A 22,207-nucleotide genomic window follows, 5' to 3' on the forward strand; every position below is an offset into this window, starting at 1 on the left:
CGACTTCGTTCTGAATCTTATAGCGAAAGTTTACCTTTCCAAGGTAACGGCGAAAAGCCATAAAGCCATTGCCGCCTAGAACTCTATTGAAAACATGTGAATAACAAATGTTAAATATGTACTCGCTGGATAGATTGAGATTTCAAATAGACGCGGATGAACCAAGTGTTGTGACATTGTATTGTACAGCAAAGTGCAATTGCAACTGGTGTCCGGCGGAAACGGAGTGTTTGTGTGATGTTAGACTTGGGAATGTTAAGGTTAGCCGCCTGAGCCGGGTACCAGATCATCGATCATCTTCATGATTAGCTGCTTAAGTAGGACCTTAGGTAAGGTAAAGGGTGCTCAGGCTGTGGAGCACTTAGGTTCTTCTCCGGCCCTAAGTGTGAACCTCAGGTCGTGGTAGGCCCCATCCGGGCCCGGTCACTGTTCCATCAGCCGGGGGCTCTCATCCGCATATTATGTAAGCAGCGAACGTCATGCCGTCTTCCGAATGGTAAGTTCATTAGGTAATGTCCATCACTTTTGGCTGTGGAATTCAAGAAATTTAAGAACATAAGTATTTTGAAATAGCTCGCCGACATCGAGTTTCTCGTTGTCGGTGACAATAGCTGGCAATCGTGACCTAGCCCTGTTGGTTGCCAATCCATTGCATGGCATCACTGAAATGACAGTATGAGATATCCAGAATATCCGCCAACCTCCAAACGGTTACATAGACTACTTCATTTTTGCATCGGTTCTTGTCATATAGATTGGTCAATATCTTGCACCTTTCACTTTTTCCGGCAAACATACTAGAAGACCAAAAAAACCAGATGTCTCCACGAGACCAATGTGTGTCTGGATGGCCACGAAGTCTGCTTGACACGACTATCTCAGGTAATAAGACAGAGAATAGCTTTGATCATATCAAGGGCATAAACAGGCAATTAATTGGTCAGCTTCAGGTATTTCCGACTGAGTCAAAGACAAAGTTCGCCTTTGGCCGAACGAACCACGTCTGTGATGTCTACCTCAGCTTCAACTTGTAGGTGATATATCTGTAGTTAGGAAGGCGCAACATCAGCACGACGGCTGGAGAGAACCCGAAAACATTTTTCTCTAGTCGCGTGACTGTATATATTGGTACGTTGCCGGGGCAAGAGTGAGAGGAAGGACACGTACCTGCCTGTATTGCGCTCTTCAGGAAGGAAAGACCAGCTCTTACTGGGACTGTTCCTTCCTTCTTGAGAGAAAGAATTCGGTCGCCCTCTGCCTGGCCGGTCTCTGGGCACCCGCCCCACTTTTGCTGGTCGTCCGCCGCGAGCTGGGTGGGTGTTTATCTCGTCGCCGACGGATTGCCTACTGGCCTTTTCTTCTTCTTCTTCTTTTCTTCGTGTTTACGAGACGGTTTGTTCGCCCGCGTCTGCTCCACGCGTTTGAACCGTTGCTAACTATTCTATCAGCGTTGAACTTTCCAACTTCCTCGTCAACACATCGCTTGCCCGCCGCCTCTGCTGCTGTCGTTGTTTTCGTCGTTTACCCGTCTTCATCGCTGTCGTCGTCGTCGGTTTATTCGTCGTCATGGACAACTTCGCCTTCACTCTCCCGCCGCCGGGAACCGCCGCCCGCGCCCGCCCCCGCCGCCGCCGCAACCTGTGGCAGTCGCTCCGATACGCCGTCGAGGTCGGCTACATGCGTCTCTGTCAGTGGATGCCGGTTCTCCTGCTCCTGGACGTCGTCGCCAACACCTCTCTTGTCCTGAGCTTTTGTACGTCATCTCTGTTGTCCCTCGTGTATTCATGTAGCCCCTAACCATTATTCAGTCTCAACTGTTCTCGCCCCCCCGACCGGCCATCCCCAGTGGAAAGACAGGTCCGCTCCTTCCGTGCGCGCCGCCGCCATCTGGCTGCTGGCCTTGTTCCTCTCGGTGTTGTTCCTTCTCGTCGCCTCGCTTGTCTGCATGTGGGTGGAAAGTTGGTTTATATACCATCGGGGTTTTCGGGCACCTGGCGCCAATTTTGGCCTCAAGCCAATCATGCAGGCTGCGCGAAGCCAGGATCTGTCATTCCGGAACATCAGTGACGGCAACCGCCCAAGCACCAATCGACTCTGTCTTCATAGAGCATCAGCTCACCTGGACCGGATGCACCCCGCTACTGCCGCCTCGGGAAAGAAGATTGGCTGCCTGCCCCTTTATGACCACTGGTGTTTCTGGCTATGGGTGCCGGTTTGCATGACGACCAACAAGGCCTATCTCCTGTCTATGGCCTATATATTGATGTTCCACGCCGTTTCAGTGGTTGTGCTCGCCTGGTCGTTGTCGGTATGGGGTTTCCGATCCCACGGTTACTCCTTCGCAGTGGCATGCGCGATGTTGCCCGCGGTCATCAACTTTGTCTTCACGGCGCCTTTGATCGGCAAATGGAAGCATCTGGCGGTGATGAACTCACCCGGTCAGGAGTGGGATATCTTTCTCAACCCGCACCCCGGACGCGAGCCTGGCTTTCCCATGTGTGTGCGCTCATCAGACGGGTCATACCACCATCGCCTCTTCCATAAGAATCCCTGGGATTTGGGAACAATGGGTAATCTTCGACAAGTGCTCGGTGAGCAGTGGTGGATGTGGCCATGGCCATTTCTGCTCCCGAAATCCGTCCGCGATTACGGCCGAGACGACAACTTCGACCTTCCCTTCTCGGAGGATTGGTTGCGTGAGGCGGAGTTACTTCAGGCTACGCCGGCCGATGTTGAGTTGAGGGAGCTTCCTCCTCGCCAGAGGCACCTCGGCTCTTCGTCTGGTTAAGGCTCCGCCGCCGCCGCCGCCGTCTCTCGTTGCTCGTCTTGGTTTTCCCTCTCGGTCGCCTCTTCTGCATGGGGCTAAAGGCCGGCCAGATTCTCGCCGCCTACCCCCTTTCGACAATACACCGCATCCTGCCCCGGTTAAGGAAGCATTAATCATTGCATACCTCTACTGCCGCCCGCCCCCCAGCCCTCACTTGCCGACCTCACAAGTGAAAAGAGGAGTTAACCTCTATAAAAAATCAGCCTGGCATGTCGCACCTTCACGTTGGTGCCAGGTGTCAGTAACTGTCTTTCCGATTTGGGCCATCGGAGATAAGACAGCGAAGCTGACGCGACAACGGATCGATCACATCTACTCACATCCGAACACACTCCAAACTTCACGGACGATCCGAATACTCTCAATTACCGCGCGAGTCACCATCTTTCGATCACCAGTTACATACTCTTTTCGATACTTGACTCGGTCATCAGACACAGTCGGTCTTGAGGTTTTTCATCATTGCACCTCACAAGAATCCTTTTCGATCCGTCAACGTCTCTGGGGCAGCAGAGAACTGACGTTGATCAATGGACATACCCTGCGGAACGACCACACAACTTACTACTCGAAAGAACTTTATATCTCTTGGGCGGCCGAGACTTGATAACCATCACCAACCTGATCATTCAAAGTACATCAGCATCAAAACTTTGTCTCTTGAGACAGCAGATACTCCAAGCATTGAAGCAGAAAAACAGCAAAAACATCAATTTCACGACACAAACCAGCACTTTCTTTGGGGCATCAGCGGCTTGTGCGGCACATCACCGCCTACATCAAAACTCATTAGAGCTTTGAGGCAGCAGAGACTGTGGCATACACAACAACCACTAAAGCGGAAACCGTCTCTCGAGCAGTGATCTCTGGGGCAGCAGAGGCGACAAAACACACTCACGTACACCACTCCCTACTCTTCTTCCATCTCGGAGTGGTGGAATTTCGGAACATCGTCAAACCTCCTTGACAAACTACTTCGATGACATCTGGGGCAACATCAACTGTGAAGCTTGACCATACGCTTCACCTCGCACTTTGGCGTGAAGTTACCACTCTCTGAGGCGACGGAGATTGTGGCGCATCTTCAAGCATCTCTACCAACTCCAATATTATCTCTACGGGCAGCAGAGATTTGGTACCTCAACACACACTTTGACAACTTGGGCGAGGCACATCCACTTTATTATGCACTTCAACACTCTCTAAGACGGCACATCTATAGGTCATTACACACTCTACCACCTTTTCGAGCGGCAAACCAACACCATCATATTTCTCACACTTTCCTTGACGCAGGCAGGGAGTCCAGCTAGGACTTCATCACGAATTCATGCGCGGTCGGCACATTGCACATGCACTTCAAAACTCTCCGGGCGGCAAATTTAGGCCACCATACCAACACTCTTTGGGGCAGCAAAAGTTCTGAAACCATTTTGCGTACTTCATCGCGCACTTCAACAGTTTTTGCGCAGGCAGACATTCTGATTGGCGCTTTACCACAACCTACAACACTATTTGGGCGGCAGAAGCACTTCATCGTGGACCTCAACACTCTCTGGGGCGGCACACGTACACCATCATCATGCACTTCACCTCCACGTTGGCGAAAACAGACACTGTGATATCTCATCACTCACTTTAACACTCTTCAAACCGGTAAAAGTCATGGTTGGCACTTTATCACAGACTCAAACACTCTCTCTGGCGGCAGAGATTTTGGCACTTCCTTACGCACTTCAACAATGATTCTGGGGCGACATACGTTCTAGTACCTCAGTTCTCACCAAAGCGGCATACATTTTGGCACACCATACACTTCACGAATACTTCAGTATTATTTCTGGGCGACATACTTTCTGGTACTTCAGTGTTCACCAAGGCGGCATACATTCTGGCACACCACGCACCTCATGACTACTTCAGCATCACTCTCTTGGGCGACAAAAACCATGTTACATCACAGCCTTCACCCCTACTTTCAACACCACCTACTCCAATGCCACTCTCTGGGGCGGCAGAGACTCTGGCACTTCACCAAGTACCCCAACACTTTTCAAAACGGGTTCACTCCAATATCAGTCTTTGAAACAGCATAGCTTCAAAGAACTCTTCATTCAGTCTCTCTGTATCGTCGACAGCTCATTTCCGAGGCTACGACTGCAGCATTCTAGCAACAATACGCCGGGACGGAAAAAAGCGTCGCGGCACTTGACGGCAGCTGCTTCTTCCACAGAAAAGAACCTGTGTAGCAGCAGGGGCACGAACTTGTTCTCCCGGATACAGAACTAGCTACTTCAGCGTCGTTCTGTTCGAAGTCCAGCACTCGTTCGGTTCGAAGCTTACAATGAGCCTGGCCACTCTGGCAAGTTCTGTCTATCTTCAGCGCCACTTGCTCTCTTCGATTGCTGACAACTCCCAGATGCCGAGATTTGGAGTTTGGTCGTGTCCAGCTCTGTTTGTGTATACTATCCAAGATCTGGTCAAAGCTCCCTGCTGGACCGCGCTGACAATGTTGCAGGCTTGTCACTGGCGGCTGCATCTCAACGAGCAGCCCAGTACAGTCAACGTTCTTGGAGCGCCAATCGCTGAAGATCTCACGTCAAAAGCTGAACTCTGTGAGAGAACATGGCTTAAAACTTGGTGAGTCTTTGTTTGCCACATGAGAACAGGTGGAAGTACTAACACACTGCGTATGTTTAGTTCGGAACCAATGACGAACCACGGAAGGCAGCCATCAGGGCCAAGCAACACAGGCATGATAGTGTTACATCGGCGAGGACTTTGGCTCTCCGTTGGGAACGAGACGATGGGTACGGGGGACCTGGTGTCGAGAACAGGAAGGAATACCGAGAACAAACATGTCGGGTTTGGAACAAAACGTCGAGGGGATACCATCTGCAAGTGTGTAGCTGAATGGAACAGTTTGGCCACCACTCTGTCCTGCTTTGATTCATTGAAATCGAGATACCATCGGCTTTCCAAGATTTTGGCCGTCACGATGTCTGCCTGTTGCTACTTGCGCGTTGAACTGTATGACTTGTCTGTCCATGGAGTGCCCATTGTCATGGCCTAGGTCAGTGTGATGAATCTTTGGGGGGAAACCCGACGTTGATTGGTTCATCAGTTCTTCCTGGTGAGACCACCGCAACAATCACTATATGTATCTTTACCCCCTTTCACCCATATTTTATCTAACCGATTACGTCCAAGCGTATACCCTCTTGTCGTATATGTAGTCATACGCAGAAACCTCTATAAACACTAGGCAAGCAAAGTCTAAACAGCTAAGTTTTCATGGCGATACCCTCATGGCGATACCCTCAAGGTACGGCCTATTGGAGTCCCTCAAGTCAGACAGGTCGAGTTGTGAGGGTGGTCAGGTGTCTCGGAGTCCGGCGAGTCCCAGATCTCCGGACGGTATCGGTAGGTTATCAGCTCGAGCTTCCCGTGACTAGGAACCCAAAATGCGACCTGGAGTTCGTGGAGAAACACAGCCAACCCGGGCCCAGCCCGGTCAGGCCAGCAGGCCCTGCATATGCAATCTTCAGTGGAGTTCTACAGCGGGGGAGGAGCTTACCAGCGGTGAAGCCGGCGAGCGAGAGGCGCTAAGAGCCATAAATAGGTGACGTTGATTGGCTAACCTGTTTGTCGGATCCGAGGGATGTCCAAAAGAGACCTAGCTTCGGAATCAACATTGGCCGCGTGCCCCTCCATCGATTTCCATTGTACCTCCGTACCTTGTGAATTCAGCTGTTCCATGGTCTGAACATGGGCCCTTTCACATGTCAGCTGCTCGCCCCCAAACGGACGTCACCATCTCATCTCAGTCCAGCAATTGAACCGAGCCACCGCAGTCGACGCCTTTTGCGTTGAAACATGTGCCGCTACTACCCTGGCTGCCTGGCCTAAGGCACTGTGTCATGAGCATCTTTGACAACCATCCTTCTGCAGCTGGCGCAACTTCCATTGAGGACGAGAGTCATCACCACCGCGAGATCCGTTACGACACCGTCGTTCATTCCAGCTTTCCGTCACCCTTTCAACGTCGACCGAAAGCTTCCAGATAGACACTTCGACTTCCGACTCCCATCTTCCTTCGGGTGGCTGTCCGTGGTCCCAAGCCGTCCGTACTCGCCAAGCGCTTTCCCGAGCTCGGCCACCTTGCCATGGCCCTTTAGCCCAGGTTATCGCATTACTCGCGCTGCGCCGTCCCGTCGACTTGTCTGCCGCCAGCTCCTCTCCCGGCCACAACCTCGTGGTCTTTCGTGTGCCTGTTGCTTGGTCAGCTGTCGGCTGCACTCGGTGTTCCGGGTCCATGAGTTTGCGACTGGAAACTACAAACACTCGACGACCTCACTCCTACATTCTCCGTATTGCTGCTGCCCAGGGCACGTAGCATCCCTCAGTCGCAATGATCGACCACGTCCTCGGGCGGCCTTCGGTCAAGTCGCGCCGACTTCAGGTGCTGGCTGTCTTGGCCTTCTGGTCGGCTTACATCTTCAGGTACGTGAAATGACCTACCGGGTGCTTATGACAAGAAGCATACTGATGATGACGTTTGCAGAGGCCACCCTCATGGCCCTCCCTTTCTGCGCTTCTTCTCGAAGCTTACCACGAAGCGGTTGACGACATGGCAGACCGTCGTCGCCACGATGCTCTACCTATATGCCGCCCGCAATTTCAGCACCCTCCTCGGCCTCGCGAGCCCTGAGCCCATGTCAAACATGTACGACGCCACATACTTCCGCGCGACGTGGGTGTTGACTGCTCTGGACGCTGGGTTCTGGACTGCGATGAAGATCAAGGCGAAGTGGCTTCGCGACCTAGCCAGCATCGTGTTCTCCGTCTTCTACATGTTTGCCGCCGAGAAAGCCGACGAGAAGGTTCGCAAAGTCCGCGGTATGCTGACGGTCGAGCACCTGCGAGTGTCTTGGAACAAAGGAACTACGCCCTACCTGCGCTTCTTCCAGGGCCTGATGCGACCTCGATTTTCGCGCTGGCCGCCCCGTGCCATCCGCATCCCTCGTCCTAGCGGCAGTGATTACAAGGAACCTGTGTCGGCCTGGCTCTACTTTGACGGTCCGCTTACAGACCTCGCGCGACACAACCGAATCATACTCGATATTCCGGGTGGAGGTTTTGTGGCCATGGATCCTCGATGCAACGATGACAAGCTCTTCGCTTGGGCCGCCAAAACAGGGCTTCCTGTATTGAGTCTGGATTACAAAAAGGCCCCCGAATTCCCATATCCATACGCGCTCAACGAGTGTTTTGATGTCTATACAACCATCGTCAGGAGCAAAGGAAGATGCATTGGAATGTCGGGGAAGGAAACGCCTCGAGTTGTCTTTACGGGGGACAGTGCAGGAGGAAACCTGGCCACATCGACGACCTTGATGATCATCGAGCGAACATCCGCTCCCATGCGCCGCTACGTGAACACGGGAGATCTGCCGCTTCCGGACGGACTCGTGCTTTTCTACCCGGGACTCGATATGAACATCGGCAACTGGATGTCCGATGAGCAGATGTCGCTGATGAAGGACAGGAGGATGAGAGGCACAAACAAGTCAATCATCAGGCGGAAAAGTATGCAGTACAACGACCTGGTTGGTACGCCGCACCAGACCGATGACGAGGAGGAGAGTGCTGCGAAGCAAGCAGCGGAATTGACCACAAAGGAGCTCGAGATCGCTTCTTCGCAGGCGCTTGCAAGCCCGCATCCCGAGTACTCGCACAGCGGTCCCCAGGTCCTGTCCAACACACAGCTCGCGTCACAAGACGCCAAGCGCCAGCAGAGCACGTCTCACCATTCAGAACCTCTTCGAACACGTCTCGCAATGTCTTCGATGATTTCATACTTCAACGATCGTGTCCTTACCCCCGAAATGATGCGCGCGATGATCATCCTCTACATCGGACCCCACAACCGTCCGGACTTCAGCCAAGACTACCTGCTATCTCCGGTACTGGCTCCGGACTCTCTGCTGGCCCGGTTTCCAAAGGTTTACTTCCTCACCGGCGAACGAGATCCTCTAGTCGACGACACCGTCATCTTCTCCGCCCGCCTGCGCAAGGTCAAGGAAGCAATGTTCGAACAGGCCCGCTCCGAGCGCTCAGAGTTCGGTGACGGCTACGAACCGGTCTTTAACGCCAAGGACGTGGCCGAAGTTACATTGATTCCTGGCATCTCCCATGGCTTTTTGCAGTTCCCGACTGTGTACCCGCCAGCTTGGAAGCATTTCGACAGATCATCCGAGTGGATCATGGACATTTTCAATCAAGCCGATGCGGCTCGCGAACGTGAAGGTCGCGGACGTCGTCGGGTAGGAGGCCCGGCGACGAATGGGAACACACAAGGAAGACATCACACACGCGCCGAGTCGAGCGGGGACGAGGACCGGCCCCTCGAGATCAGCATGACGAGAGCCAGCCGCAGCAAGACCCTGACGAAGGAGCCCCAACCCATGGAAGAAGGCGAGTCGCTCGTGGACAGGCTTGAGGTGGGCAACGGGAAGAAGAAGAATGGCAGGGCGAGAGGCGCAAGTAAGAGCACAGGCGCGAGCCTGGTTAAACTCAAGAGTACCGACGATCTGCTTGGTAGGCGCATGCAGGGTCTCGCTGGTGGGTTGACTGGCGTAAGAGGCGACCACGATTAAGAGCTTCCTGTATCTATACGACGGACGGTGGCGCACATTGCTTTGTTTCTGTCTTGCGAGGATAACAGGGTTTTCTGTTTGGGTCCTGGTTCATTTGTCTGGAGAAGTATCGGGAGGCATAGAATGTCTGTAGACTGGATTCGCCAACGAAACTGTACACACATCTTGGTAGGGCCATATTTTATAGACACGTCACAATCCAAGGAGCTCGTCTTACTAGGTTCTGGTTTCCTCACGGTGCTGCCCACGAATCTTCCATGTTATTCACACAGCCTCAGGCGCTCGATCAGTCTAGCCGCGGTGTGTACAGGAACCCTGCGATGAACTTTCTGCTTGATGCCCAAGTCGACTCCCCGATAGACGACAGCGCCGTCCGGTACTGGTATTGCCCTGGCAGCAGTTAGGAGCGTCGGAGATGCTGAGGAGAATGATATCAGTTTCTGGAATTCCACCAGCTTGACGGCTCGCGGAGGTTTTAGGGGATCTCTGCAAACGCTATTAAACATTGTACAAAGACCTAGAACCGGAGAAAGACAGTGGCGAAGACCGTAGCAAAGGACGTCTTGAGTGAAATACATCGAACGGGTTGCAAAAGCACAAACGGCAGAGATGCTAAGGAGAATGATCACAATTTCTAGAATCATACCAGCTTGAGGACTCATACATTTCCAGGGGATCTTCATACACCCTATTACACATCATATAAGAACCTAGAACCGGGAAAAGACAGTAGCGATGATAGAGGCGAGGACACTGGCGAAGGACGTCTTTAGTGAAATCCATCAAGCGGATTGCAAAAACATTGCTTGGGCTCGGGAAGCAAACTAAATGTCCTGGACTGAGCCTGTTTCCGAGGTGTCGGTATCCGACTCGAACAGTACTCGAAAAGTATCATGTGGTGCATGGACCCAATGATGGCAAACGTACGACGCATATAAGTACCATATCTACGAGCTGGGCCTAGAGAACTCGCTGATAATCGATGCAAGTGAGATTGCTGCTTATTCTGATTTCTGCTGGATCAGTAGTTGTGCGATAGTATTCAATCCGCCTTGGCCATTGCTCCGCGCATGAGGAGACCAGGTTGCATCCACCATTTGGAAATACCGTCGTGTGTGGTCCTGAAAAGGATCTCAGACGGTCTCATGAGCGTCTATAATATTGGAGGTCTTCCGTTCTTGCGGGAGTGAAAAGTCAAGCAAAGCCTGGGTTTGAACGGTTTTCTGCAAACGTGAGTTCTCGAAGCTGCCCCGGTGCCGTCTAGTTCGGACGGCGTCATCGCGGCCTTCCATTATTACATATATTATAAGATCTCAGAACCGGAGGAAGACGGGCCCAGAGTTGGGAGATATGGAAACCCGTCGGAACCGCAATTTCATCTGCAACATACCACAATGTTTCCCTATTAAGACTCGACGATTTCAGCCTTGAGGTCATTTCTGATCGCCTCTCTGCAATGGCGTACATTCTCCTCTTCCATTCTGTGGTTCATTCGGCTTAGAATGTGATTTGCTTGAGGATTTTATATCAAAGAACATGCGGATATCAATCAACACCACAGCTGATAGTTTCAAAATTTCTGAAGGTTTCCGGCCGTTCGAAGCTTCCATACTACCTGAGATGCAGACGCTGATCCCCTAATGCTGGGCGTAGTGGAAAAGGCCAACGGCAAGCCCTCGAAATCTGCCTTCTGGGACAAGCAAGCAGATGGGGATGGTCGGATGCGAGAGTACAATCACCAATGCCAGTCATCGGGCGTTTGGTCCAACTCCGGAGAACACTTCTAAGTTCCTGAAGGTCACAAGAAGCTCCGGGTTACCCAGGAAGCGGGTTTGTCTATTCTATTCTTTACCAGTTTGGAAGTATTACATCGATAATACATATAAACCCATGGAGTACACCGCCAGAGGCAGCAACTCAACTTCTCAAGTCGATTCTGAACATTTTACTATCGGTCCAACCAACGTACAAGGGCACAACAGTCGTCCGCTTTCATTATCTTGGAATGGAGGCATGGAATGGAACGGGAGAGAACATCGATGCTTGGGAGCTTTCACAGAGTTACTTACCCTGCTGGACACGTTTATAACGTCGAATTGCAGGAGGACCTAAGCCTTCTGGGATTCAGGCCTTCCAACATCGCGAATGCGTGTCTGTGGGCATCTATATAAAACCACCACATCGTGTACCGGAGAGCGGACTTTTCTTACAACCAGCAACACGCTTTATTTGTTGTCAGACACACTGGGCCCGAATCACTACAACAACAAGGTAGTCCAACGAGAGTCTTTTCCAGTACCATACGCACGAAACTAAATCCATCGTCGCGACCAATCATCTTTTATCCTTCATCACCATCTCTGTTCTGAACTTATTCCTCGAGGAATAAACTCGCTGAAGAGGTTGCCGAACGCCTGCTGCTGGCGCGATAGCCGGGCATGTACTGTGTATCGATTGGCAAAAGGCGCACAACTTCGTTTTCGACACGCTTTGTTCGAGAACCAGTGCTTCTGGTTATGGACATCGTGTTGCCGGGTAGAAGAAGGTCCAATCCTGAGATTCATCAGTCTTTTATATCAGCATCGTACCCGCATACGTCCCTGCAAACTGACTTCTCGAGCTTCTGGGCACACCATAAAAGGCCATCGCCACGTTCTCACGAAGTAACATTGTACATGGTGGAAGGAATCTCCAACAAAACTTAACCATTTGTCTTCACGTTGCAAAAGCAATATTCCAACGGCACAAGGGCTTCGCCGTTTCCTACCGCACGCACCTCAAGCGCACTTGTCTCCGGTCACCACCTGTTTTCTCTCACTATCTCTGCCTCCGGCTTATTCTCGTCCAACGTCGTGCCTGAGAATACCTGTGCCTCAACTGAGGCATCTGAGGCCTAGCATAGCGACGTCATGGGTTAAGCTGGATCGATCCTGGGCCTTTCGGCTCGTCATTTGAGTATGATCAAGTCTCTAGCAAGCAAGTTGGCGTAATGATGCACTAGCAGAACCAGTGGTGCGTCCATGAACAGCGAAGTCTGCACTCATGCAAGTTTCATTCTCACATATGCTGGGCTTGCATGTAGAAGACGTCGAACCCCATATCCCCAGGAACCCTTTGCCACTGTCTCTAACCTTGCGTGTAGCTCTCTGAGCGCAAAACAGGTGTTGCGTGATTATATCAGAAAGAACAAACGACATGGAGAATATCCCCAACTGAAGCCGGAGAATACGACGAACATTAGCACAGCGCAGTGAGCATTGCTGTTGGCCAATGGCGCTTGATGGGACAAAATTAGAATATGGCATGACACTGCAAGTAGGAGCACCTTGAAATCAGCGAAACCAACAGTAACTCCACGAAAGGTGACGTACCACGACACCTCAAGCCTAGACGCAAATGATCTCAACGATGATGTCCTCTAACCCAGGTCTATTCTCTGCCTGGTATCATATGATGTCCCCTAACGAAACCTCGGGACTCCAAATGTCTAATCCTAACACAATGCATAACCGGCCGCTGCAGGTCGCTCGAAATGCGATCTCATAATCCTCCTACCCAAACATACTCCCTCTACCAGAGCACTCAGCCCTCAGTAGTGTCCATAGCATCGGTCTCAATCTTGGCCTTGGCCGCAGCGATCTTCTCCGCCTTCCAGGCATCAATCTTCTCCTTCAACTCCGTGTGCGGGATGGCGTCGTCGATCGTCATCGCCTGTCGCGTGAAGGGATCCTTGGGATCAGACAGCAAATGCTGGACGATCGTCGAGCGGTCCACAATGTGGCTTGAAGGGAGGATGACCGGATCCTTCATGAGGTCGCCCATGATGGGGTCCTCGAACTCGGGCGGGATGTCGCCGAGGTCCAGCTCTGCTTGATCGGCCACTGCCTTCGCCTCCTTGAACTTCTCCTTCAACCTATCGAACTTCTCGAGCTCCGTTACGTCCTTCATGTTTCGCTTGGACAGAATGTAACTCGCCATATCGAAAGTCGCGGGCTTGTACGAACGACCGTCCATGGCAACGGCGTCGATGAAGGCTTGCGAGTTGGCAAGGTTAAGGTAGATGTCCACGAAGCTGGACAGGAGAACTCGGGGTTGGAAATGGTACTTCGAAGGGTCGTTAACCTTCAGCTGTTTCATCTTCGGGCCAGCAAGGGTTTCCAGGTTGTAGTTCAGCATGCTGGCCAGACGCTGCACAATCTCTGGCATGGTGAAAGCGGAGGCCAGAGCCGACGTGAAAAGCTTCATCATCGACAACGTCTCGTTTGCGAGCTGCATGTAAGAAGTCGCCTGGCCCTCCAGGCCCTGCAACTCTTCTTGCTTCTTTTGCCTATCCTGGGCCGACATGGTGGGGTCGGATTCCAACTCAAGCTGGAGTTCGTGGATCTTGGGGAACTTGGTCAATGATTCGTCCAAGACGTATGTGGCATCGTTGAGCAAGAGGTTCACGAATTGCACAAAGAACTGGCGGTTGTTCCTGTCGTTTTGTTAGAATACCGACTGTTCGAGGAAACGTCTACCGAGTGATCAGACTTACTTGCTCTCTCTGGTCAATTGCTGCTTGTACACATCGTTGCCCCACACACACTTGATGACCTGGAAGATCTCGTATCGAATGTTGAACTTGTCGTAGAACTGAGTGTGAGCACCCGTCGACTCTGCCTCAATGTAGAACTTCATCAGGGCGTGCAGCAGGTGTTCGTTTGCGAATTTGGACCCGTAGAGCTGGTCACCCAGAACACCCTTCTTGAAGTGCATGAAAGGCCAAGTGCCGGAGAAGAGCAGTGTTACCAAGGATGACTTGAGGTACGGGTTCTTGATGTACTCGGACGAACGGAGGAAGGCGACACATAGAGCGATCATCTCATTGCCAACGGCTGATGGCATGATCTGAGGAATGTACCTGTCCATATGTTAGAAACACAGATCAAAAGCCACGCAAGAGTTTGGAAGACATACTTGAACACGAACTTGAAGTTGTCCACAATGTCTTGGAGAGCGTATTCGGGTAAGCAAGCCACTGCCGCCGGCGCCTCACTAGGGAGGGGCAACCTGAAGGTTGTTAGAACGGAGGTCGAATCCGACGGGAAAGCGCGAAAGCAACATACTTGAGATCCTTCTCTGGAGTGTAGTCAGACTGGCTGGCAAGACGAAGCAGCCAAACAGCGACGTAACGCATGAAGCGTAGAGACAGTTCCTGCATTTTCTCGTCAAAGAAGACGCCCTCAATGGCGTACTTCATGGCGATCGCCTTCTCAAGAACCTGAGTGTGACGCTTGAGAGTGACCTCAAACATGGCAACTTGAGCTGGGTTCTGCGTCACTAGTCAGCATGCTCCTCAATCATTGCAGTGATGCCACGAGCCGATAAGAGTGGCAATTGCAACTCACGTTCGCAAGCTTGTGTCGTTCAGCCTCCATCTGAGCCACGGCCTTTTCGTAGTACTTGATGTCGCGGTCCAAGTTCTTGACCTTTGCGTTGGTAGCCTCACTGCCGTAGTGGTGTGCGGCTAGGGTGAGGAAGAACACCTCTGAGATGAAGTTGTTGGTGCCGTCAGCCTTCTTAGCGTAGAACGCATCCGATGTCGCTTGATCGGCGTTCAACTTCGTCTCCTCCTTGATGTCAACACGAGGGTTCCGACGGAAGTACTCAACTTCGATTCTGTCGACCTTGGAGAACGTGGTATCCATGAAAGGAGAACAGAAGCGATCGAGGATGACAGTCAGGTTCATCATGAAACCGTCCGACGAAACCTCCTTGGGGTCAACCTGGAGAGCCCTGCGCTTCTGGTTGGAATTGATGGCAGATGCGAACCAATCGAGGGCCCGGCTTCTGGTCTCGGTGTCGGCACGAATGAAGGCGTTGGCGATTGTGAACAACTCGTCTTGGTGGACTCTCAGGATGGCTCTCAGTGCTTCTTGTGGTTGAGCTGCTCTCTGCCTATCCAAGCCTCGGGGATTCGGGAAGTAGGTCAGGGTGACGTCGGTTTGCAGGGGAGAGATGCGGAAGAAAGGGCCCAGAATAGTAGCCTTCTCGACGAGCGGACCTGACCTCTGTTCCGTCAAGAAGTTTGGATGCTTTGCAAGGGCGTTGAGAAGAGGCGGGAACTTGGTGTAAGTCATCAATGCCTGGTTTGTCTTTGTTAGCAATCTTATTCATTATTTACCTCGCTTTACTCGGCCCCTGCATGAGGTCTCTCCTTCATGTTGCCGACTTGCAATCTCCAATCGCGCGGGACCAAGGATGTTCTCAACTGGATTTTCAGTGGAAGGGTCTCAGTACAACTCACATTGATGTACGGCTTGTAGTCGCCGTCCATAGATATCTCCGCCAATCTGGTGCTAAGCACGTGGATGGCGCTGGCGAAAATCTCGGGTAATTGCTCATCCTCGTCAAAGCGCTTGACAGCCTCTTGCAAAAAGTTCAAGCATACGCCATCGTCCTGATCATGGCCCTTAAGAAGGAATGGTGCCAAGTTGTCAGGTTGTGGCCGTCTGCGGACCCATTAGCAACTGCTGGTCGTCATAGCCCACAGAAAGTGGCCCAAAACATACCCAAACAAATCCGGGATCGTCAAGGCAAACAAGATGTTACTGATACACAGTCTCTTGGCCTCGTCCAACACCTCTCTCTTGTCCTTGGCCGTATCCTTGACCATGTTGTACAGGCGGAGAATGCGCTTAAAGCAGGGGAGCATGAAGCCGAGGATAGGCTTCTGAGGTGGCAGAGACGACAGCCACTCCAGCAGCGCACTGTCGAGAACGCCAGAAGTAAGCTTCAGGGGAGATCCCGCGTCGACCAATTCGGCGCTCGCGCCCGGCAGAAACGTCAACTTGTGGCCATGAATATCGGTCAGCCGCTGGGGGTCGACGGTGACGCGGAAGATCTGGGTGAGGGTTCGGTCGGCGAAGTCATCGATGGACTCTTCTTGCACAACAGTCGGTCGCTTCGAGACGGGCGCTGGTGTAGTTTCGCTCTTAGCGGCTCGCTTCTGTGCGTTCTCGTTGGAAACAACGGGCTTCGGTGTTGCGGACGGTGTGATGTTGATCTTTCGCGGCGCATCCAAGGGGGACTTTGGCTTCTCTTCGGTCGGTGTTGAGGCGCCTGATGCTCCGGGGTTCGGCGACGATGGGCTGCCCTCGGGCTTGGGGGAGGTTCTGGAGGTAGAGCCGAGCTTGGCTAGGCGGCGCAATCGGATCTGGAGACCGCGTGTCAGCACTTTCCATATAGAGGTTTTCCAACTTGATTTTCCGCGCCGGTGTGTCGTCCTATCGTCGTTTGGCGTCCACGTCGACCATGACCACCGCTCCGGCCGGATTGCTTCGCGCCGGCCGAGCAACGACTCCAGAGGAGTTTCAGTTTCGTCGTACGTCGGAAGCCCCATCTTGAGTGGTGAAAATATCGGCTGGTACGAGCTGAAGGATGCTGGAAGTTTCGGATGGCAAGAAGCGATCTGGGGCGAAATTGGTGGAGGTCTGTAGGTAGAGGTTGAAGATGAGGTTGGCGATGGAAGGCGCCCAAATCGCGAGGGCAGTGGATGGTATTCGACAGATCGTGTGTGTCCAAGCCAGGGCAGAAGATCCTCCATTTTCGAATTCTCAGGATCAAGAAAAGCTTACCTCGTTCATCTTGGCCGTATCAGGCGCCTCGGGCGGCTGGCCATCTTGGTTGGGATCCATTGTGCCTGTCGTACTTTAACTGCTGGTGGCAACGATCGAATGGTGTTGGTGCTCTCGCGCTGGTTATGATCGGTACTGGTACAGACAATGAAGAATATTGCCCGGTGATAAAGTGAAGTTGGCGACGCCTAGCACAAGGCTGAAAAAGAAGGTGCTGTGGATGGAGAGGTGCAAAGGTGAGTGAGGTAAGGTAGCTCAAGGTGGGAGTGGTTGACGTCTAGCTGTGAGCAGGAGCAGGGCCTTGCAGTGGTGGGGAGCGGCGCCGGCGGGCGGTGAATGTGGGGTGTGGGTCTTGGGGGCTTGCTCCCTGTCCAGTTAAATCCGATGATGGCCTGGCAGCATCCCTCTGGTCTGATTCTTAGCGGACAAAAGACCACTAAAACAGCAAAGTCCACCAAAAGTCCGCTGGATGTGAAGACCTGACAGAACAGCACATCACCTCACACCTCAAAAAATATCATTAATAAGCTGCTGCTGATGGCGTGCCACCTTTGTTCTAACATGTTCTGCCCAGACAGGCAGGCAGCAGCGTGATCAAAGACTCAGCAAAACCACCGCTTACATAAGTCGTGGTCTCATCAGACCTTGGGCAGCACCTTTCTAGATGGCTTCCTTGGCTTCGGATGAACCAAATTCGAGATGATGTATCACTGGCCAGCTCAAACTGCTGGTTCGGACGTATTTCCCATGCTCTGACCAAAATGATAAGAGAATGAAGAATGGATGATTACGATAACAATTCATTACCATAAGGTATGCTCAAAGGTCCTCCTACTAGGAACTCAACCTCCAACATAGGAATTGAGAAGCCCAGGGACGCCATGTAGAACGAGTAGTCTGGGTGCGTAAGAACCAATTTTGTTTTCAAGGGGCGTCCATCTCGGTAGACTGCCCCGAGGGTATTTCCGTGCCGTCCAAGTCATTTTCATGAGACTGTTGTTTCCCTCCCCAACGCCAAAAGCCAAAACATTTACTCGTACGGGAGAGCGTAACATGTGCGAAAACAGAAAAGCCACCTCCAAACCCGTATCTTCCCATGTGTTGCCGTCGTCGTAACGAGCCGATGGACGGAGACCTTCCTGCGATCATTACAGTCGAGGAATGCCGTTCGAGCCATCGCTCAACCTCCTAGATGAAGACGAGGCTTCGCCATCGCTATCGGAGCTGCCCCGGGTCCGGCTGGTCCCACTGACGGTGCGGTTCGCCAGCCGAGTGCGCTCGACCTCCTCGCGGCTCTTGTTCATCAACCACGCCATGTGCATCTTGAGGATGCCGAGGTTGCTCCTGATCTCGGTGATCTGATCCTTGATCGGTATGACCTGGTTCAGCACCATGACTGTCTGCCGGCCCTCGAGCTCCGTAAATTCCTTCTTGAGCTCCTCCATTCTGCGTTCCATGTCTTCGTAAATGGTCATGACTGCTTCCGTGGGCTTGAACTTGGGCCCGCCCTGTACGTTGTTGAGATTGAAAACGTCGTCCCACGAGATGCAGTCGCGCCGCTCGTCCTTCAATTCCAGAATCTGCTTTTCTTGCTCTTGCTTTTCTTTCTGCAGCTTTTCGATGTGCTTTTCTTGTAGTTTGACCTTCTCTCCCACGACCGCGACCACCCTGTACATACACCCGTCCTCATGGGCATCCAGCGTCTTACGGAGGCCGCGGTGAGAGCAGCCGTAGTCACCATATTTGCATGGCGCAGACGACTCAGGGCATCTTTCCGAGCTGTGTTGCTTCGATTCTGAGGCTTTGATCGTCTCGCCGCAGTCGGTACATGTTGTGATGTTCTTCGAGCAGTTCCTAGTGATGTGGTCTTCCATCGACAACGCCTCCATCTTTTCTTCGCAGTACTCACACTTCTGCTCGAAATGCAAGCACTTGCCCGACACCGCCCTCCACTGCTCCACTCTCTTGTCGCAGGTCTTCTCCGGGCAGTCGTGTAGCGTGTATCGGCAGTCGATCGCGTGCTTGACGGCCTCCTCGCGCTTCATTGTCTCATCGCATCCTCGTTCGGTATTGGGACAGTTGACGACCAGGCTACCGAGCATATTGGTCAGAAGTCTCGATGTCTTGCAGTCCTTGGCGCGGAATCGAGTCCGGTCGATGGGGCACGTGTCGGAGGTGGAGAAAAAGCGCTTGAGGCACTCGAGGCAGAAGGTGTGATCGCACGGCGTGATGACCGGGGTGACTATAGGAAGCCTGCAGATGGGACAGACGAGGTTTTCATCGGGTTCGTCGACGTAATTCAAGCAAGGGAAGTCGATCAGCTCTTTGACTACGTCGGGAGTCAGGGAGTATCGTCTGGCTTCGCGAGTCGCTAGTTCCTCGACAGGCCATTGGGTGGGGGCTCGCGCTTTGTGTGGCTGGTTAGCTCATCTTGTCCGGAATCATCGCTTTGGTCTGCGGGTTTCTACTTACGCGCCAAGGGGATGGGGACTTCTTCGACGGACCGCACGGCTTCCTCGACAAGATCGTGCATGAAAAAGGTGGGAGCATCGTCCTCGGGGGCTGCGAACCCAGATTGCGACATGGTGGCGTAGTGATTATAGGTGTCGTTGTCGTCGTCTTGATCGGAAAAGTGTTACGAGGTTGAGAAGAAGACCATGGCTGGAACTCTGGCGACGGGTGTTAAGATGCACGCGTGTCGGAGCGGTGTGTGTTGTCTGATGCGGAGACAATGTTTTCGTGGGTTCGCCGGTGGCGGAGTTGAAGGGGGAGCTGTGGGCAGTTGGATGAGGCCCAAAGGTTACGAAGGTGAAAGGGACCCAAGGGAATCGGCAGCAAGTGACGTGACTTGAGCCGAGGGTCCGATAAGCCGATAACGCTAACGAAACGGCCGCTAAAATACAGTGCTCGGAAACAGAAACCGCTTCCTTACACCGTCCCCGCACGAACTTCAGGCATAGCCCAGGTCGAAGTGTTTCTTGCCAGGAACTCGACAGAAACGACGTTGCTGCAGTCATTGGACTATGGTCATTGGACTACGGATTGGATTATCATTCAACGCTGATTTTGGCAGCTCAGTTTGTTTTCCTCCTGGCTGCGTGGTTAGAATGAAGGTCTGCTGGGATGGCATTACCCATCAGAAGGAGATTGAGATAGTATCATCACCATCATGAAGACGGCGTCACGACGAAGGCGATTTGATTATAACCTCATTAATACTATTCTACTAATAAACAATCTTTTTCGGCCAGTATTTACAAGTAGTGGAGGGGTGCTTAAACATATCATCATCCTCGTCAGAATAGTAGGCGAAGCGATCGTCCTTCTCCTCCCTAATAGCGTAAGCCCTTTCGAAAGCAACCACGGCGATACCTTGGTCATCCGCATCCGTTTCGCCACTTCCAACGCCCAACAGGGGTTCCGCAGCCTTGCCGATGACACGGACGAACGAAGCCGTCACTTTACTCTCAGTCAATGTTGTATAACCCCAGCAGCGCACAGCCTTTTGAATGCGGTCTTGGATGCTCGCTCCATCACAGCTCTTGTCCTTGAGTCGCCATGTCGCAACCGTTATTGCGGAGAGGAATGACCACCACACATATCGAACGCGAGGGCGAAAGGTTGTGCGAAATGTAAGCTTGCGATCGTCGAGGTCCACGAGCGGCTCTTGAGCTTCGAAAGACTCGCCGGTTGCCATCGGATGGTGAGGATCCAGGACAACCAGCTTGTATTCCTTGACATCCCGGTGCCACCATTCTTGGACATGATCGATCTGCCTGCCCCCTTCGTCGTGTTGATTGGTTGAGTCGAGGCCGAAGTCCACGTCGGGGACGATCGCAAATACACCGTTCTCGAGCCCTCGTCGGATTGGAGCCCGTAGAAAAATACCATTACACGGGGCGTATTCTTCAGTGATTGAAGCAAGGTCCAAGCCGAATAACTTGTTCATACTGGACCTCTGCCGCCAAGGATACATGAAGGCGATTTCAGCCAAGTGGTCACCCTGCCATTTGCCGGCAATAGGATCCCATACGACGTCCTCGTCTGGCCTGTCTGGACAATATTTGTTGGCCATCTGACGGGCCATTTTCTTGTGTTTTCTCAATACTCGATTGCCGAAAGCAGTGACAGTGGTGCCCATACCATCCTTGAGACTTGCGAAGAGTCGGGCGAGATCGCGTGTGTTATCGACACCGCCATCATGTTTTGACGTGGCTTGGCTGATGGCAATCTCCTTCAGTTGATGATGTGCCAGATATCTGATTTGAAATTGCTCCGAATAGCCCATAGCAACCCAACCCTCGAGTCCTTTGGAGGAACGCCATTCGCGAAGTCGCAAGAAGGCCGCGTGGCCTTGTATGGCAGCCATGTCATGCCGTCTACCCGCAACAGCGGCGTATTCGGACCAGACCTCTGCTGCGGAGATGTGAAGTATTTTGCAGTGGTTTTCGGAGAAGTAAGTATTTCGGCGGAGATGGCGGTGCTGGTCGCCGAGCTCTTGGAGCGACAAGTTCTGAAAAGTATTGCGATCCCAAGGCACAGTTCGCCTCATTGCTGACGCCTCAGAATTAGCGGAGACATCCATGACAGGGGATACTGAGTGCAGCAGTGGGCGAAGTCATGGTGTTTCTTCAAAGGCGTTTAAAGTCCAGACAGGGGATGTAAAATAGAATCCAAGGCTGCACTGGAGAAAGATCCTCGAGGAAAAAGTGTGGCCACTGCGTATCACAAAGGGTGGAAGGAAGGAGAAGAAGAAGAAAGAGCCTTATAGAAAGTGTGGTCATCGCGTGGCACGACACCTTGAGGAATGACTTTCCGTATCCGAGCCGGCCTAGGCAAGAAAGCGATATTTTGAGCGAAAAACAAGAAAGCGATTTTTTTGAGCAACAAAGAAGAGTACTTGAGAAGGCTCGTGTTCCGCGCTTAGCAACCGGCTTAGGTGCCTAGGTATCCAAGAGACCATCGCAAGTGCTGCCAGAAGACGATCAACTCGAGCTGGCACCGTCCCGGACTGCCGTCTCCGTCGCTATTTCCGTCACCACCAGCGGCTATCTCTCGCCATCCCTAGCCATGGCATCCATCACTTCGCGTTCATGGTATCCGGC

At 52.4% G+C, this 22,207-nt stretch overlaps 4 protein-coding genes across 4 annotated transcripts; 2 read left to right on the forward strand and 2 right to left on the reverse strand.

Moving 5' to 3' along the window:
• Nucleotides 1-1,566: 1,566 nt before the first annotated feature.
• Nucleotides 1,567-2,788, forward strand: CkaCkLH20_11343 (uncharacterized protein; the record flags this gene model as incomplete). The annotated part of the gene is made up of 2 exons (XM_038894057.1): nucleotides 1,567-1,753; nucleotides 1,809-2,788. 2 exons carry the CDS (start codon nucleotides 1,567-1,569, stop codon nucleotides 2,786-2,788), a joined length of 1,167 nt encoding a protein of 388 aa, XP_038740635.1.
• A 4,450-nt stretch (nucleotides 2,789-7,238) lies between these two features.
• Nucleotides 7,239-9,486, forward strand: CkaCkLH20_11344 (hormone-sensitive lipase; the record flags this gene model as incomplete). Its single annotated transcript, XM_038894058.1, has 2 exons — nucleotides 7,239-7,330; nucleotides 7,392-9,486. 2 exons carry the CDS (start codon nucleotides 7,239-7,241, stop codon nucleotides 9,484-9,486), a joined length of 2,187 nt encoding a protein of 728 aa, XP_038740636.1.
• A 3,582-nt stretch (nucleotides 9,487-13,068) lies between these two features.
• Nucleotides 13,069-17,162, reverse strand: CkaCkLH20_11345 (ubiquitin elongating factor core; the record flags this gene model as incomplete). The annotated part of the gene is made up of 8 exons (XM_038894059.1): nucleotides 13,069-13,960; nucleotides 14,021-14,386; nucleotides 14,443-14,535; nucleotides 14,592-14,797; nucleotides 14,874-15,611; nucleotides 15,773-15,977; nucleotides 16,038-16,681; nucleotides 17,103-17,162. The coding sequence occupies 8 exons, from the start codon at nucleotides 17,160-17,162 to the stop codon at nucleotides 13,069-13,071; spliced, it is 3,204 nt and encodes a 1,067-aa protein (XP_038740637.1).
• Nucleotides 17,163-18,250: 1,088 nt separating this feature from the next.
• On the reverse strand, nucleotides 18,251-21,687 carry CkaCkLH20_11346 (uncharacterized protein; the record flags this gene model as incomplete). Its single annotated transcript, XM_038894060.1, has 3 exons — nucleotides 18,251-19,509; nucleotides 19,575-19,721; nucleotides 20,361-21,687. 3 exons carry the CDS (start codon nucleotides 21,685-21,687, stop codon nucleotides 18,251-18,253), a joined length of 2,733 nt encoding a protein of 910 aa, XP_038740638.1.
• Between the last annotated feature and the right edge of the window lie 520 nt (nucleotides 21,688-22,207).

This window comes from Colletotrichum karsti (genome assembly GCF_011947395.1).
Source record: "Colletotrichum karsti strain CkLH20 chromosome Unknown Scaffold47, whole genome shotgun sequence".
Classification (NCBI taxonomy): domain Eukaryota; kingdom Fungi; phylum Ascomycota; class Sordariomycetes; order Glomerellales; family Glomerellaceae; genus Colletotrichum; species Colletotrichum karsti.